Below are 17,522 nucleotides of genomic sequence, written 5' to 3' on the forward strand. Positions count from 1 at the left end.
GCGTGTCTTGCGTCTCACGATCTACATTGACAGGCCCCTGTTCTGGATCCCAACTCGGACTCGTCAGCCGCCGCCGCAGTAGCCACCTAAGCTGTACTCTGGAGTCCGATCTTCTCGCACCTCAGCGCCTATACCCTACACTGTGCCAGGCTGCGCATTCACCTATCACTACTCTGTCTGCACTCGCTGTGCCCTATTTCCCTTCACTTCCCATGATATAGCGACTGCGCACCGCAACCTCCGCGGCCTCAACTCCGAAACGCGGCCTCACTATGGCCTCCTCACATTTTCCGCTGCGATGGCGGACGGCGCTCCTGGGTGGCCTCCTAGCGACGGTATCATGGCTACCGAGCATAATGGCGCAGGAGAAGACGCAGGCCGACTACTTCATACACGACCTGCCCGGTGCGCCAAAGCCGCTGCTTAAGATGCACGCAGGGTAAGCAGACTGGGAGAGGCATGCGCACACATATGACAAAACTAACTCGATCAAACAGACACATCGAAGTCGATGCAGAGAACAACGGCAACCTCTTCTTCTGGCACTACGAGAACCGCCACATCGCAGACAAACAGCGCACTGTACTATGGCTGAACGGTGGGCCGGGCTGCTCCTCGATGGACGGCGCCATGATGGAAGTCGGCCCATACAGAGTGCGCGAAGGCGGCAATCTCGAATACAACAACGGTTCATGGGACGAGTTCGCAAACCTGCTCTTCGTGGATCAGCCCGTCGGCACTGGCTTCAGCTATGTCAACACCAACAGCTACCTCACGGAACTGGACCAAATGGCCGACCACATGATTATCTTCTTGGAGAAGTGGTTTGCGCTATTTCCCGAATACGAGCATGACGATGTGAGTGGCTTGACTAAGTGGACCCGCGGGATACTGACATATGGTAGTTCTACATTGCCGGTGAATCGTACGCTGGACAACACATTCCCTACATCGCTCGCGCTATCCTCAAACGAAACAAGGAAAACCTCTCCAAAACACCATGGGCACTCAAGGGTCTCATGATCGGAAACGGATGGATATCACCAGTCGATCAGTATCTCGCCTATATACCCTTTGCCTACCAGAATGGACTCATGCGGGCTGACACCGACTCGGCAAGACGCGTCGAAGAGCAACAGAGGATATGTGTCAAAAAGCTCGAAGAAGGCGGCATGAACACCGTCGACACGAGCGAGTGCGAGCAAATCATGGTCAGGATTCTGGAAGAGACTAAGAACAAGAAAGCCGACACCATGAACCAGTGTCTCAACATGTACGACATCCGTCTCCGTGACGACTCATCTTGTGGAATGAACTGGCCCCCGGATCTTGCGCAGGTCACTCCCTACCTCCGCCGCCCAGATGTCATTCAGGCTCTCCACATCAACCCTGATAAGAAGACCGGCTGGCAGGAGTGCAACGGTGCTGTTTCCGGCCATTTCCGTGCTAGGAAGAGCGAGCCTGCTGTCAAGTTTCTACCCGAACTCATCGAGCAGGTTCCAACTCTCCTTTTCTCTGGTGACAAGGACTTCATTTGCAACCACGTTGGCACAGAGGCCATGATTGGCAACATGAAGTGGAACGGCGGAAAGGGTTTTGAAGCATCTCCTGGTGTGCAGAACGCTAAGCAGGACTGGATGTTCGAAGGCGAAGCTGCTGGAACATGGCAGGAGGCACGTAACCTCACATATGTCGTCTTCTACAACTCCAGCCACATGGTTCCTTTCGACTACCCCAGGCGCACTCGGGACATGCTCGATCGCTTCATGGGCGTAAACATTGAGGCTATCGGTGGTGCTCCTGCTGACAGCCTTATCGATGGCGAGAAGGGTCCGTTGACCAGCGTTGGCGACCACCCCAACTCGACACAAGCCGAAGAAGACAAGACCAAGGAGCTCAAGGCCGCAGAGTGGAAGGCCTACGCTCGCTCCGGCCAGGTCGCACTCGTCGTTGTCGTCATCGTCGCCTGTCTCTGCGGCTTCTTGTGGTGGCGAAGCAGGCGCACTACCAGCGCGTACAAGGGCACCGACAATGACGAAGGACGAGAGTCTCTCCTCACTGGCATGGGCCTCGACAACTTCCGCAGAAAAGAACGCAGGCAGGATCTTGAAGCTGCCGACTTTGACGAGAGGGAGCTTGACGATCTCGACGATGTGCCAAAGAAGCCGGGCAATGGCTATGCGAGCGTGGGCACGGAAAAGGGGCGAGAGTCGCACAATGACTCTACGTTCTCTTTGGGCGTTGATAGTGATGATGAGGAGGCTAGCTCGAGCGATCGGGGCAGGAGAAAGGAAGCTTCGTGATAGATTGGGATATTTGTAACGGCGCTTTACAGATATATAAGGATAGGATTATAGCATTGCAGGCGTATTGGGTGTCGAAATTACATGACTTTGCCTTGCCAGCATATACTTGGTATACGGTGGCTATCTAATGGTGACGCGCACACCTAGCTGTTGCCCCTTCTCACGTGGGCCTCCGCATACTGAGTATACGGAGGCTTCCGTTTACTTGAGTATGTGGATACTCCGGGCAGCTGAAGCCTGGTTGTGGTTTGCTAGTGCTGCACTCGAGTGTGGGTCTGGTCGATGCTGCCTTGAAAGCACGTGAGTGCGGGACTAGCGCGACCGCGTTCCTGCCGTCCCAAGGCGCGTCATCTTCAGCCACGACGCCTCGACTTCAGCAAAGCAGCGACCCATGCCCACCACATCGTAACAACAACAATGCCTGCGTACGTACAGAATTTCTACGCGTTCCTCACGCACCGTTTCCCGACATCAACAAAGTCCGCTAACAACGATGTAGGCCAGGCGACCAGTACAACGGCGGCAACGTCAAGAATCCCTTCGAAGAACGCGTCGTAAACGGCTTCACAGCAAAGGAAATCGCGACATTACAGAGTCGGCTGAACAAACAACTCGGTCCGGAATACATATCGCAACGGCCGGGTAATGGCGGTGGTAAGGTGGCGTACCTGGAGGGGAACAAGGCGATAGCGCTTGCGAATGAAGTCTTTGGGTTCAATGGCTGGTCAAGCTCGCTGGGGCAGGTACAGATTGACTACGTACGTTTTGGTCTATTTGAGAGGGGAATGCATACTGACAAAGATAGGTCGACGAGCTTCAAAACGGCAAGGTCAGCTTGGGTCTCTCAATAGTAGTGAGGATCACGCTGAAGGATGGCACATATCACGAGGTAATGAGCTCGCTCTTTACATCTCACCCTTGCTAATACCGCGTTAGGACATTGGCTACGGCTCAATAGAGAACGGCAAAGGCAAAGCAGCATCATTCGAAAAGGCCAAGAAAGAGGCGGCAACAGATGGCTTGAAGCGCTCATTACGCACGTTCGGCAATGTCCTCGGCAACTGCTTATACGACAAGGAGTATCTCAAGAAGGTCCAGGTTATGAAGGTCAAACCCATCAAATTCCAGGAGGATAACCTCTACCGACATAACGATTTCAAACCGCCACCCCAACCTGAGGAGCAAGCTGTGGTCAAGCAGGAGCCGCACAAGACACCGGTTCGACCCAACCAGGTCCTTCGCACGCGTACAGATCACCTGAACAACGAGTCGTTCGGGGCTGATTTTGACGACGATGCGGACGAGAACCTGTTCGATGGAGTTGATGTCTCAGAGGGCCATGGCGACGAGTTTTCACTGTCAGAGACATTGTCCGCCCCGGAGACGGCAGCACCGCGTGCTATACAGCCAGCGAAACCAAGTGGTGTATCGTCTGGTCGCACATCACCAGTTCGCAACACAGGACCCCCTCGCCAGCCCAACGGCAGACCTCCACAAGCCGGACGTGGCCAACCCGGTGTGCAACAACAGCAACCAAACCAGGCACCCGGTAGACCTGCCCCTCACATGCAGAACGGAAGACAGCCACAAACTCCTGTTCAACAGCAACCTCGGCCGGTGCAGAATGGCGGTCGCATGGCCCCACCAGCAATAGACAACGGTGCTGCCTCGAGACCCGTAGGACAGCAGCCCCAGAACCAACAAGCCGCTCCTAACAACCAACCTCTCCGACCAACCCCACCCCAAGCACAACAACCACCGAACCAAGCACGACCAGTACCACAAGCCCAAGATACGACCACACCCGCTCAAAACGCACCTCCGCCCAACCACCGACCTCCCGTAGGCTTCGTAACCTCCCGCGCCGCCGAGCTCCTCCAAGCCTCAGACTCCGCCTCCCTAACCAACCTCCCCTCCTTCAACCCCAACGCCGACTCGCCCATACCGAAAGAAAAACGCACCCCCGGCGTCGACCACGGGGCCAGCAAACCCATCAAACGCGACGCCGTCGGCGCACCCCCTGCCCCCCAACCACCACCCCAAAGACCCGGCGTCACATCAAACGGCTCCTTCAACCGCCCCAACGTCGTAAACCCACACATGCAAGCTGATCGCCGCATTGGCATGCCCGGCGCGCCAAACTACGCCATGAGTCCTAGTGCGAATCGTGGCCAGTACAAGCCGCCTACTTTCAACGGTGCGGGGCCTGGTAATGGTAACACTGCTGCTGGTCCTGGTGCTGGTGGCCCTGGGGGTGTTAAGCGTGAAAGAGCTGCGTTGCAGGATGTTAGCAATGTGGGTGTTAATGGGAATGGGGGCGTGGGGAGTGAGGGGCCGGACGCGAAGAAACAGAGGGTTGATGCGCCGCCCGGGGTGGAGAATGGCGGTGTTGCTAGTACGTGAGGTACCAGTATGCTTTCCATGGGCTGCTTTCGTGCTGCTGTGTTAGTGGGCAGGGCGTTATTCCGGTGGTAAGACCAGGGTGTTTTGGCGTTATGAAAAGGGTGGTGAGACGGTACTGTTTTAGCGGGGATATGTCTTTCGGGGTTATCATTTCTTTCAAAGTGGGTAGTGTAAATGAGTGTTTCTGTCGTGAGAAGAGTTGAGGAATCTGATACATTGATACCAACCATTGCAGAGACATGATTGTGTTCAAGGTTGCTGCTCCTTGGGTTTCATTGAGAATGCACTAACATAGACGTAATTTGACTCTGCGCAGAAGCAACGCAGCCAAGGATAGAGCTTGAGAGTCATTGCCTTCATTAGTCTCGATGGTACTACATCACACACATCTCCATACTCATCTGCCACCTATCCTGAACAGTATCCCTCGACACCCCTTGCATGTCACACGCTTTCCCTGCATCTCATCCTCGTTCCTTCTTCATCGCTTAGCGGCATCGCACTCATATCCCCTCTCTTCTTCTTCTTCATCCCCTGTCGACATCGCAGCCTTTCCGCTCAACCAGCAGCCTCACGGTAAAAGCTAATCGAGTTATTCCCGCCCGCCAACGCAAACATCTCACTCTTGCCCGCCGCCTTCGGCAGCCACTTTCCGCTCCAGAGCGGTTTGTCGCCGTGGGAATGCGTGGCTACACAGGATCGCGTTTCTATACGCCAGACTTTTGCGCGGGAGTCGTGGGATCTGTTCGTACACACGAAGGTTAGTAAAGGGACCTGACCAACAAGAGGAAAGCATATGATTATATGACGCGGCGATAGTATGGTGTTGGGACATTGGGGTGACTTACCCAGATAGCAAATACTCGCCCGTATCACTCCAATCCAGACTCAACACCCACCCGCCGTGGCCAGTGAAGTTTGCGACTTGCTCCCCAGATGTGACGTCGTAGAGAGCGATGATGCGTGCGTCGCCGCCTGCTGCTAGTAGTTTTGACGCGGGAGAGAAGGACACGGCGCGAACGGGGTGGACGAGGCCGGAGAGGGAGTGTGCGAGGCGCCCGGTTTCGTTGTTGAAGACGTAGATGGAGCCGTTTTCGTGGCCGGAGGCTGTGTATGTGCCGTTGCGGGACTGTGAGTGGGTAGGTAGGTTAGTAGGGGTTGTCGAGGTGGGATGGGAGAGAAGGGAGGGAGCGCGTACCAAGTCTACAGATAGACCGAAGCTGCCTTTTGTTTCGTACTCGCGTATCCGCGGCATGCCCTCGTCTTTGTTGAGGCTCCAGACGTTGATCTTGCCGTTGATGCTGGTGCTGGCTAGGTACTGGCCATCTGCACTCAGCGCAATGGCCCATATCTCACCGGGCTTGTTCTGGTCTGTTTAAGCTGTCAGCTCCTTCCCTCTTTCAACAACACATCACTTCCTGCGATCCCAAAGAAAGCACGGAGGCGTACCCACCAACAATCTCCCCGTCCTCACTCCATACGCCCTCCTCGTCTTGACTCCATATCTTGACTTTGCCTTCGAAGCCTGCGCTTGCGGCCCGTCGTGCCTTCTCTTCACGTGCGGTTACGAGGTGGTGTATGCCGAGTGGATGCGCCTTGTCGAGTGTTTGTATTACGGGGAAGTCGGCTTGTGTGGTGTCGTAGACGTTGATGCTGCTTGAGCCCGAGGCGGAGAGGAGTTGGGTGCTGGTTGGCGCTACGGCGAAGATGTCGCTTGCTTTGGGATGCGCCGAGTCGACTGTGTGGAGGGTGAGGTATTGTTTCGACTGGGGGTTGTTAGAATGGTGTTAGGGGTAATACAGAAGGTGCATACCATATTGACTTATCTGCAGCTCTGAAGACTTGCTTTCCTGGCGCGATTATTGTAACATGCGCGGAGTTTGGAGCTGAGAGCTAAATTCCAGCTCGATGTCGTCAGTACGGGCAACACGAAAACGCGCCGCCATCCCACTTGAGCCCCACCAAACACCAACGAGGACCCCTAGCTTGACCGCCAATCACACCCCGCTGCGCCCGACAGCTCCCCATCCACGACTAGGCATGCCATTGACTCTCTCACGATTCCCCAGGATCTTGTTGAAAGAGTCACGAAGCGGCAGCCTAAAGCTACCCTCCCATTTACGTCTGACTCACTCCTCGTTGCCATCCCTCCCTACAAAACCCAGCTACAACACACACATCCGCACCTTCACCACCCACCCCTCCACCATGGCACCCACCGACCCCGTCCCCGCCTCCAAAGACGCCCTCTCCGCCAACCAACCCATCGTCATCTCCGGGCCCTCTGGCGCCGGCAAATCCACCATCCTGAAGCGCCTCTTCGACGAGTTCCCCGGCAAATTCGGCTTCAGCATATCGCACACCACGCGCGGACCCAGAGGAGAGGAGCAAGATGGCAAGGAATACTACTTCGTAACTAAAGAGGAGTTCTTGGATCTCGTGGAGAAGAAGGGATTTGTGGAGCATGCGCAATTTGGTGGAAACCACTATGGTACAAGTGTGAAGGCAGTGAACGACATTGCCGAGAAGGGCCAGATTTGTATTTTGGATATTGAGATGGAGGTAAGTGATTAGTCGCTGTTTGGTATGAAGCGTATCTTTGCTGACAGTGTTCTCTGCAGGGCGTTAAGCAAGTCGCAAACCACCCTACGTTCCCTCGCCCAAGGTTCTTGTTCTTGCAACCGCCGTCTATGGAGATTCTGGAGAAGCGGTTGAGGAGTCGCGCGACGGATAAGGAGGAGGCTATCTTGAAGAGACTCAACCAGGCCAAGGTCGAGATGGAGTTTGCGCATAGTGGACAGGCGCCGCATGACAAGATTGTGATCAACGACGATTTGGATAAGGCGTACAAGGAGGTCAAGGAGTTTGTTGTTGGTAGCGAGGCATGAAGACCAGCGAGAAGATGAAAAGCTTCACAGATGATACCACAGACGAGTCAAGAATGAGAAGAGATGCAAAAAGTGATGTGATAAGATTCTTTATTTCAAATTATGACTATCTAAGCCATAAGGTTCATCAGATACCGTCGTAGAAAATTCAGCAAAGGCCGTGATACCACTTTGGGATTACACAGCCTCAGAGCTTGACTCTATTTCCATTTGTCTCATCATGTGAACCGTGTATGGCTGGATGAATCTGGCTTGTTCGACCAAGCGCGTAGTAGCCCGTCAACTCCAACCGTTGTCAGAGAGCGTCTACCCTCAGATCCGAAAAGTGTGTGGGTGAATGAACGTTCCTCGCCTCAAGAATAAGCCCCATTGAGTTACCATCCGTGACACCTTGTTTGACCAGAGTGCAGGAAGGCAATCGCATAACCATAAACTGGACGAGAAGACCCTCCATACCTGGCGCTTCCCGGTGTCTCCCTCCTCCTCCCAGTATTGCAGCGAACCTCAGCACGTGAGCAAGGTAGCTAACGGACTCATATCATCATCCAAGTGTCAGCCCCTCCACCCACGGCCTCGGAAAGCCAACCAAAAGGGAGTGCGAACGGGTAAAGAGACGCGGAATGAGTCGTAGTCGGTAGTGGAAGCCGCGGCTTCTATGGCGGTTCGTTGCTGAAAGTGCGATCGCGAAAGATCGTTGTCCGGGGACTTTCTCCCAAAGCGCGAGACGAGACACCCTTGCGGGCGCTCTGTGCGTAAGCTTCGTTGCGATTCTTCGAGCGAGGAACGTTGGAAGAAGAAAGAGGTGGGTGACGGAAACTTTTTAACATGGGGCGGAGGCCGGGGGCCGAGCTAGGCGCGCTAGGCAGAAGCGGACTGGCGCCTGCAAGGGTGCCTGGAGAGCTTTGGTGCGCCTGTTTCTTTGCTGAGCGCGTCGTCGGTGAAGAACATAAAGTCATCTGGTCTGCTGCGCGCGTAGCAACCCTATTCACTGCTGCCAGTCTCAAAACACCTCCACGTGACTGGAAACTTCCATACGAGCGCGTACGAATTATTTTCTTCTCCAAGCTTGGGATCAACACCGCAACCTCGCGCAAAGCTTCGCAACAACCAACACCCGCACTTCGAACGCGCCCAGATACAGGGACGTAATCACAAGAGATGGCTCTTTTCGGTCAGGCCGCACCGGCCGCATCTGCTAGCTCCACCACCGGCGACACCAGCAAAGACGTCGAAGTCCCGGCCGGCCAACTGCCCAGCGACAGCATATCTGACCTCCAATTCTCGCCCACGAACGACTTCCTTGCCGTGGGCAGCTGGGACAAGAAGGTCTACATCTACGAGGTCAACGGCAATGGCGCGCAAGGAAAGTGGATATTCGAATGCCAGGGTCATGTCCTGGGTCTCGGATGGTCAAAGGTACGTTTAGCAACATGTTTGGCAGTCATGTCCGAATACTAACATGATCAGGATGGCACTCGTATAGCAGCTGGCGACTCAACAGGCATGCTCAACATTGTCGACTTCCGCACTGCCCCCGCCAGCGGCACCGTCCCTGCACAACAAGCCAAGGCCCACGAGAACGGCATTAAGTGCGTCCGCTGGTTCCAGACCGGCGGCAAGGACTACGTCGCAACTGGTTCCTGGGACAAGACCGTCAAGTTCTGGGACCTCCAGGGTGCCGAGCCCGTCGGTACTCTGACGTGCCAGGAGCGCGTCTACAGCATGGACATCAAGGATCAATTGCTCGTCATCGCAACCGCCGAGCGCCACATCCACATGGTCAACCTCTCGAACCCCACAACCATCTACAAGACCATCACCAGTCCTCTTAAGTGGCAGACAAGGGCCGTGAGCTGCTTCACAGATGCGACCGGTTTCGCCGTTGGCTCCATCGAGGGACGATGCGCTATTCAATATGTCGAAGACAAGGATACCAGGTAAGCATTCCCACGTCTACATATTCCACCACACCATCTAACTCATACCCAGCCTCAACTTCTCCTTCAAGTGCCACCGCCAGCAAGACCCCGCCAACCGCGACATCGCAAAGGTCCACTCCGTAAACGCCATCTCCTTCCACCCCCAACACGGCACCTTCTCCACCGCCGGCTCCGACGGCACCTTCCACTTCTGGGACAAGGACGCCAAGCACCGTCTCAAGGGCTACCCCGAAGTCGGCGGCAGCATCGTCGCGACGGGCTTCAGCAAGGACGGAAACATCTTTGCCTACGCCGTCAGCTACGACTGGAGCAAGGGCTACGGTGGCAACACGCAAAACTACCCCATCAAGATCAAACTTCACCCCATTCTGGGAGACGAGTGCAAGCCTAGGCCTGGAAGTAAGAAGAGGTAATCCCTGAGTAACTCGGGGATTTCCTTTTTTTCTTTCTTGTTTGACTTGTTGGCACTTTTGCTGACAAGCCGTGTCTAAAGAAGCGGAGATGAGACCGGAGACGACAGCGGAGACGAGAGAGAAGGCGAAAGCGGCGGGCATCGAAGCTTTGTTGGCTGCGAGTATGCCGCCCGGAAGGCCAAGTCGTCGATTACGAGGTCTATAAGAACGGTACGTGCGTACTTGGTCTGTACAGATCGACAATGCTCGGCCGCACGCATACGTACTCTTCTGTGCTCGATCAAACGATATCATGGTGTTTGATGTTTATTCTTGGTTTCCTGCATTAGCGTTCAAGGGACTGGCGTATAGAGAGACATAGTATCATGGGCTGTGGAGGCTCCAGAGTAGGATAGGCAGGAAAATGTAATCTTGTTACTGGATAATCTTGCGTTGACTGTGACTGTGGGGTACATGAGCGTGTCATAATAGTGTCGTCGTCTAGAGTGCAGCTGTATTGACTATATGGGTAAAACATCAAGTTTGCGAGCAGGAACAACGATCATCTAAAGTCAACACGCATGATTGATCACATTGGCTGCTTGACAGCAAACTCGTCCCTCCTAGATAGATATAAACTCCTCCATCTCCCCTCCATCCTCTTCTCCAAGCAGTCAACCACCTACTCACCTACTCACCCACTCACCCCTCCCCCTTCCCTCCCATCTTCTCACATTCCCACCGCCATGCTAACAAACCACCCAGTCACCCAGCCAAGCATCTCACAGCTCCACCTCCCGCCCCACCCCACCCCCCTCACTCGTCTACAACCATTCCCTTGTTTCCATGTTTCCGCCCTTCCCTGCGCGTCGGGACGCAGATACACTCTATATCTCCCGGATGTACAAAGTACCAGTACCAGCGATTTTCCTTAACAACCATCCACCTGCCCCCCTTGCGTGGGGCCCTCTAGATTGGCGGGGACAGACAAGCATACCACCCGCACAAGGAGACTTGCAACCTAGCCTTCAGAGAGGGGAATTTGTTGCTTGTTAGATGTGTGTGGGTTGGCCTACCAATCTATTGTGTTTTGTTTTGCCACTGTTTTTTGCGCGGGTTTGTTTGGGGGGAAGGGGGCCGATGGCTCGGGGTAGGAGGGAGGAGGTAAGTGGATCTTTTCGTTCGTGATGGGGGATGGGTGAGTGAGTGGGTAAGGAGGAGGTTTGGAGGAACTTATGAATGAAATGGTTGGAGATGGGGCGTGAGAAAAGGCTGGAATGAGGTATGTTCTTCTGCTTTGGGATCTGAGAATTTTGACAGTGAACAGAAATTCGCCATTCTCATCTTCGAATAGAAGTACGAGACGGGGAGCTGTGGGAGGGAGTATTGAGGGAGAGGCTGGGGAGACAACTTTTTGAGCTAATGATGGTGGGGCGCATGATGAGAATGAGAATAGACTGGAACATAAAGATAACTTAATCGAGCTTCGTTGCTTCCTTGAAAGGGCAGAATGCACAGTGTGGAATAACCAAACTGTACTTACGCCCTTCACGTTCCAAATGTGGATGTCGTGACTCCATCGTAACCACGGTACGCAACTTCCACGCCCAACATCAGCAATGCACACCTGCCGTATAAAACTCATCTACACAGCTCTCTTATTCCTTTAAATCATCCACTTTATCCCCTCCAGTCCACACTCCGCCTCCCAGAAACCACCCCACAAAAACCCCCAAAATGCACCTCCGCAAAATCCCCTACTCCCTCGTCTTAACCGACACCACCGCCATAGCCGCCAACACCGACTCCTCCAACCCATCCTCGCGCTCCCAACGCTTCAGCACCGCCCACCACCTTGTCTCAGAAATAGTCCCCGTCGTCCCATGCAACCCACACTTCACGCACGAAACACCACCCTGGACACCTTACGGCTACACACTCTGGCACCCGCTCATCGCATCCTCCCAAAACCTGGCCGAATACCACGAGATCCTCCTCCCCAGCTTCCTGTACGAGGATTTGTTGCGGTGCCACAGCGCGTGGGTATCTACATCCCGCATTCCCGTCTCCCTCCTCAGCGACGTCGTCGAAACACTGCAGTGCACTAAATCCGGGAAGAAACTCGCTGCGCTCCTCGACGGAACACGGAAATGGTTCATCCGCCTCGATCAGATGTCGCCGAAAGACTCGCCCATGGGAGGCAAACTACCTAGTTCCACGGCCGAAGACATCATCACGAAGATATGCTCCAGTATGCGCGCGTACGGCTGTCTAACGCGCGAGTTTGAAGATGCGAGAAAAGAAGAGAGGGAGATGGAGATTAAACTCGTGTTGAATCCGTGGGATGAGGGTATGGATCCTGCAAAGGAATTTCGCGTGTTCGTTCCGCCGCCTGCTGCGAAGACGGGGCGGGAGGCACTCGCGGCGCAGTTTGAGGTTAGTGCGATTAGCCAGTATAGATGGCCGATGGGGTTTGAGGCGCCGTGGGGGTTTGACTTGGAGCGGACTGTTGAGCTGGTTGATGTGGGGGCGAAGAAGGTGTTGGGGGATATTGTGGCGTATGCGGAGGAGGAGCTGAGTGAGGAGATTATGGGGTTGCTGTTGAGGTATGGGTTTAGTTATGATGTTGCGCTGCAGGAAGACGGGAGTGTGCAGTTGGTGGAGATCAATCCTTTTGGCGCGTTGTCTGGCTGTGGTGCTTGTTTGTTCAACTGGGTTTTGGATGGGAGAGTGCTGTATGGGTTGGAAGAGCCACAGTTCACTGTGACGGTGGAGGAAGAGTGAAGTAGATGGCTCGATATAGGTGTATGCGCAGTTTGCACTATGTACTTGGTCTTTGCGATTGGTTGATACTGACAGGGACTTTTACAGTCAAGGAGATCTCTGGCTTGCTGTTATTCTCTCGAACGCGGCGTGCTGGTTCATAGCTGTGGGGCCATGGATTATGTACTGAATAATGGCAGTTTCGCAGTCGTACCTCAAGATCAAGGAGGATAGTGGATGTGGTAGTCGCTCCCGCACTCTATAGGCTCGAAGTCGAATCTTGGGTAGATCAACGAAGCAACCGCTGCCACCTCACGTCCTACCCTCCTCAGAAGGCATATCAGCTGCTGCCCCATTATTACCCGCTTCTGTTGGTCTCGCATGCCTCCGCACCTCATCGCTCTTGAGAAGGTCTCCCAGCGCCTTGAAATTGACAGGCTTAGTCATAAAGTGATCAATCCCTGAGCTCCACGCTTCTAACTTAGCGCTCGACGATGCTAACCCAGTAAGTGCGACAATAGAACACCTTGTCAGTTTGTTGTTGCGCTCGTACTCGCGGATGGCTCGCGTAGCGCTCATGCCGTCCATGACCGGCATAGACATATCCATCAATATGACATCGTACTTGCGCGGTCCTTCCCGGTACTTATCCACAGCTTCCTGTCCATTTGATGCCTGGTCGAATTGAAGACCATTCTTCTTCATGAATGCGACGAGGAGTCGTCGATTCAACGGGTTATCATCGACGATGAGTGTGTGCGATATCACAGGGTCGTCTTCTTGAGGCGACGTAGGCGAAGTAACGGAAGCCTGCGCAACTGTGGATCCAGCTGTAGAAGGAGCAATCGGTCTGAGTGATTCTGAATCGAGAGACTCAATGGCACTCTGCATCGACTTCATTGGTGTTGAAGGACGCGACTGTTGCGGCGGACTCTGCCACATGGGCTGCGGCGGTGGGCTGGACACACCAGTGGGTTGCAAGTTTTCAGCTGGGTGTTCGTAACGATCCAAACATCGGTTCAGAACCCAGGCGAGTTTATAAGGCCCGCATGGCTGGGTGATAATCTCTACTACCGACTCCCGGTTGGTGACCCGGACGTCAGAGCGCAGGGTCGCTGCTTCAAGTGCATCCATACCGACAAAGATAGTCACTGGGGCGCGCTGGCCGTTGGGCCTTCGTTTACGGATCGTAGCGAGGTAGTCAAAGGATAACTCCGGACAGATGACCATGTCGGCGTCATGACCTTCCCACTCATTCGTTTTCACGACTTCCATCTTAAGATGCGTCTCCAAGGTGTAGACCAGTGCGTTAGTGAAGCGTAATAGGCCTTCGTCCGTCTTTGAGAGGCTGTCATCTTCAGCTGGTTTCTCTATCGTCTTGCGAAGGATGCATATTCTCCGGCCTTCTAGCCTCGGCAGATAAGACAGAAACTGCGCTCGCTCCGCTGTCATCGTACCAGGTACCTCCGGTCTGGCGAGAGCAAGTTTGACAATGAGTTTGGTACCCACGTTGCGGTCACTGCTGACTTCAACCTTGCCACCGTTCGTGTCGATTATTTGGCGCACAATACTCATACCCAAGCCTGTGCCTGGCGCGTGAGGGTTCTCCTGGGAGAATGGATGGAAGAGGCGGTTTGCGAGAAAACTAGAACTCATACCTGAGCCAGTATCCGTAATGGTGAGTGTGATCGCTGTAGGGGCATCGGCGTTGTCTGCTAGATTACTGGATCGTAGGGAAACATGAATATACCCTGTTTCAGTGTACTTGACAGCGTTGCCAAACAGGTTCATCACGATTCTTCTCCAAGATCCAATTGGAAACGAAAAGACCCAATCATCATCGTAAGCCAGATCGAAAACGACGAAACGTGCTCGGCGTTGCGGAAACGACATGGCGTGTTCATCTGTAGGCGATATGGGTGCTTCCATGAGCCTGGACGTGGCTGGAATGTACGAAGATCCAGAAAGTACCGCTTCCACTACCTCTTCGGTTGCGATCCCGAGATCAAACGCAGAAACCTTTCGTCGTCGGCTTTTCAATGGTTTCGAAGATAGCCGTATCGTGTTCTCATTTTTCAGTTTTTTCGAGGAGACTATCTTCTTTTCCTCGCTAATCTTGGCGTAGTCCATGAGATGGTTAATGGTATCAAGCAGCGTCGTACCGCAGGCGTGCAAAGAGTTCATCATGCTCGTCTGGAACGAGTCGAGCGGCGTATCTTTGATGAACTCCAACGTACCGAGTATTCCGTGCAGGGGCGAACGTAACTCATGTGAAATAGACGAAATAAACGTCGACTTGGCCTGTGACACATTCTTAGCTCTCGCAACATTGGTGTCTTATTCGTTTACCCACCTGATCCAAGGCTGCAGCATCTAGTCTTGAGAGCTCCCTCATGATTGAGTGACTGAAAATCTTGAAATATGCCATGTCCACAGATGCTGACAATAATCTGTATGGATCGTTGCTCCAGCAGAGACAGCCGGCGAACCATCTGGACCTTTCAAAGTCCCAAAAGGGAATGAAAGCAATACTGCGTGCTCTCGGAAACATCGCCTGTATAGCAGCCGATCCCCGCTGTGATCGATCGTTGGTCTTGCGCTTCGATAGCGGGGTAGGTGACAGATGTTCAGCAACCTTGAGGCTCGAGACCGCTTCCTCACTCGAGGATAAGGAATCGCCTTCAGCACTGAAAGTAAATATCTTGCCATGTGGGTATTCGTGAAACAGGCGAGAAAGGTCAGGTTCCAATAATGTCCCATATTCCGGCTCTTTGTCGCTCGGGGTGGCTACTCCAAGTAGCTGACACATTTTGGACGTCGAGGAGGAAGTGCCGCGGGCATACTCTTCGGTGCTGTTTGAGCTCGCTTCATCGCTGGAAGATCTAGATCGATACGATTCGGAGGGAGCTTCAGTTTCGCTCCTTGAGGCGCTGTTGTTCCGACGCTGTCCCCCGCTTGCTGCAACGCTCGCATCGAGGATGAGCACTCCATCCAGATCGCTCGAGCTCATCAATAAGTTTGCAGCACGAGAGAACATGGACTTTGAGTCGGTGGGTAAGATGGAGTCCTCTACATTGTAGCATGAAGTCAGTGCTTGTGTCAGAAACTTGCAAAGTGATGTTCCTTACGTAGCGACCGAATCGACCGATGTCGGTTAGATCTGGCACGACTCGCCTTCGGTCTTGCTGATAGTGATTGGTTGGGAACAGTCTGGTGCAACTCGTCTCTTTCTTGCGCAGTCGTGGCCCTATCCGTAGGTGCTCTGTCCTTCTCATCTCGCGATGATGTGGATGATGGATCCCACAATGTTTGGGAGACTGCCATCGAATTGTGCCGAGATTCACCATCAAACGGAGCGAGAGAAGAGGCGCCTTCAGCAAATGAGACGAGACCGCGGGTGAACTGCTCCCCTCGCCTGTACTTGTCCCTGATCGTGTATGTGTTCAGGTAATTAATGACCGTAGAGCCCAGGTCCTTGAACAAAGTGATTTCCTCTTTGGAAAAACCTTCTCGAGCCTTATTGTCGAAGATACAAAGCGTTCCAACTACTGCGCCGTTCGGAGACATCAACGCGACGCTGGCGTAGAAGCGCATGTCGGAATTCCCTTGGACGTCGGTGCGAAGACATGTCCTTTGATCTGTAGTAAGATCATTGATGACAAAGACTGGGTGATCATGCCGGTCCAATTCCAAGACCTTTTCACATAGGCCCCAGCTCCGCGGAGTGCTAACATTTCCGAGCCAAAGGTCTTTTGGAGCATCACCTGGCGCTTCTGGTCGTAAGGGTAAGTCACGAGTTGCCTCTGCGAGTATATGTTGTCGTTCGTCGTCGATGAGCGATATCATGGACCGTTGCGCCCCCATACGGATGGCCGTAAGTTGGCACAAGGCTGTCAGTGTCGAGTCTAGAGACAGGCGAGGTACATGGTTTTCCAGGTTGTTAACCTGGGGGATGTTGCGGAAGGCTGCGCCATAAAGGAGAAGTACGTCGCGTTCTCTCCTCATCCCATAGCGGTCCGTCTTGGTCTCCTCGCGGCTGTCCAAATGTTGACCCATGATGCGCAGTACCAGCGACTAAACCACGAAAGGTCGGAGGCGTCCAATAGCTTTCTCAGGCTCCATGCTTCGGCGTTGCAACAGTAGAGAGAAACAATAAATACTTGCATTCAACAAACATCAGACATCGTGAGGTATGAAGTGAAAGTTTGCATATCGCCACGCGAGACGAGCCGACTCAACACAGGCGGCCATAGGACTTGCGGGTCGGCAGGGAGCTAGCGTAGCTTTTCGCACCTGAGTGCGCTAATGCACTCTGGTACCTTCTCACTGGCCACCTGCGTGTTCCGCATTCCCATTGCATCTAGATTTGCCCTAGGGCATCTAGAAGTGTGTATGGACAATCTGCAATCTCGGTCCCTCAAAGTGCACTCCAATGACAGGCGAGATCGGCCTCTAACGAGGGCTAATGTCGCTCGGCCGCAGGTGTGGCGAATCTGGCAAACCTACAGCGTGCTAGCTGTGGCTACTTGTAACATAAACGGCTGGCAGATGCAGACGCGCACTTTTGCGCGATGTATCGACATTCGGACAACAATTGGCGAAGGGAAGGCTGATAATGGAGGAGTGCTGGCCGGAGGGCAGGACAACGTCAAATGACGAAGCTATTTCGGCGTCGCGATGTTAGCGCCTTGGCAAAGTCATCCGCAGGGCCGCGGGCTGCAATCTGCGTTCGCTACCCAGCAGAACTTGCGACTGCAGCACCTGAGAGACCAACGACATTGCGACATAAGTACTTCAGTATCCAGAAAGTCAATGGGCTTGCGTTTTGTC

At 53.8% G+C, this 17,522-nt stretch overlaps 7 protein-coding genes across 7 annotated transcripts; 5 read left to right on the forward strand and 2 right to left on the reverse strand.

Annotated features, from left to right (window-relative positions):
- Positions 1 to 272: 272 nt before the first annotated feature.
- Positions 273 to 2,303, forward strand: KEX1 (Cell death protease; the record flags this gene model as incomplete). The annotated part of the gene is made up of 3 exons (XM_049333327.1): positions 273 to 439; positions 498 to 858; positions 906 to 2,303. The coding sequence occupies 3 exons, from the start codon at positions 273 to 275 to the stop codon at positions 2,301 to 2,303; spliced, it is 1,926 nt and encodes a 641-aa protein (XP_049187503.1).
- A 420-nt stretch (positions 2,304 to 2,723) lies between these two features.
- Positions 2,724 to 4,709, forward strand: J4E83_006415 (uncharacterized protein; the record flags this gene model as incomplete). Its single annotated transcript, XM_049333328.1, has 4 exons — positions 2,724 to 2,731; positions 2,806 to 3,064; positions 3,112 to 3,195; positions 3,243 to 4,709. 4 exons carry the CDS (start codon positions 2,724 to 2,726, stop codon positions 4,707 to 4,709), a joined length of 1,818 nt encoding a protein of 605 aa, XP_049187504.1.
- A 558-nt stretch (positions 4,710 to 5,267) lies between these two features.
- Positions 5,268 to 6,525, reverse strand: J4E83_006416 (uncharacterized protein; the record flags this gene model as incomplete). The annotated part of the gene is made up of 5 exons (XM_049333329.1): positions 5,268 to 5,451; positions 5,558 to 5,838; positions 5,908 to 6,080; positions 6,163 to 6,475; positions 6,523 to 6,525. The coding sequence occupies 5 exons, from the start codon at positions 6,523 to 6,525 to the stop codon at positions 5,268 to 5,270; spliced, it is 954 nt and encodes a 317-aa protein (XP_049187505.1).
- A 392-nt stretch (positions 6,526 to 6,917) lies between these two features.
- On the forward strand, positions 6,918 to 7,597 carry J4E83_006417 (uncharacterized protein; the record flags this gene model as incomplete). The annotated part of the gene is made up of 2 exons (XM_049333330.1): positions 6,918 to 7,271; positions 7,331 to 7,597. 2 exons carry the CDS (start codon positions 6,918 to 6,920, stop codon positions 7,595 to 7,597), a joined length of 621 nt encoding a protein of 206 aa, XP_049187506.1.
- A 1,158-nt stretch (positions 7,598 to 8,755) lies between these two features.
- Positions 8,756 to 9,950, forward strand: GLE2 (RNA export factor gle2; the record flags this gene model as incomplete). Its single annotated transcript, XM_049333331.1, has 3 exons — positions 8,756 to 9,013; positions 9,065 to 9,534; positions 9,587 to 9,950. 3 exons carry the CDS (start codon positions 8,756 to 8,758, stop codon positions 9,948 to 9,950), a joined length of 1,092 nt encoding a protein of 363 aa, XP_049187507.1.
- A 1,716-nt stretch (positions 9,951 to 11,666) lies between these two features.
- Positions 11,667 to 12,713, forward strand: J4E83_006419 (uncharacterized protein; the record flags this gene model as incomplete). Its single annotated transcript, XM_049333332.1, has 1 exon — positions 11,667 to 12,713. The coding sequence occupies one exon, from the start codon at positions 11,667 to 11,669 to the stop codon at positions 12,711 to 12,713; it is 1,047 nt and encodes a 348-aa protein (XP_049187508.1).
- A 291-nt stretch (positions 12,714 to 13,004) lies between these two features.
- J4E83_006420 (uncharacterized protein) lies at positions 13,005 to 16,748 on the reverse strand (the record flags this gene model as incomplete). Its single annotated transcript, XM_049333333.1, has 3 exons — positions 13,005 to 14,993; positions 15,046 to 15,761; positions 15,821 to 16,748. The coding sequence occupies 3 exons, from the start codon at positions 16,746 to 16,748 to the stop codon at positions 13,005 to 13,007; spliced, it is 3,633 nt and encodes a 1,210-aa protein (XP_049187509.1).
- Between the last annotated feature and the right edge of the window lie 774 nt (positions 16,749 to 17,522).

The sequence above is a fragment of the Alternaria metachromatica genome (assembly GCF_023757995.1).
Source record: "Alternaria metachromatica strain BMP 0045 chromosome Unknown scaffold_14, whole genome shotgun sequence".
Classification (NCBI taxonomy): Eukaryota; Fungi; Ascomycota; class Dothideomycetes; order Pleosporales; family Pleosporaceae; genus Alternaria; species Alternaria metachromatica.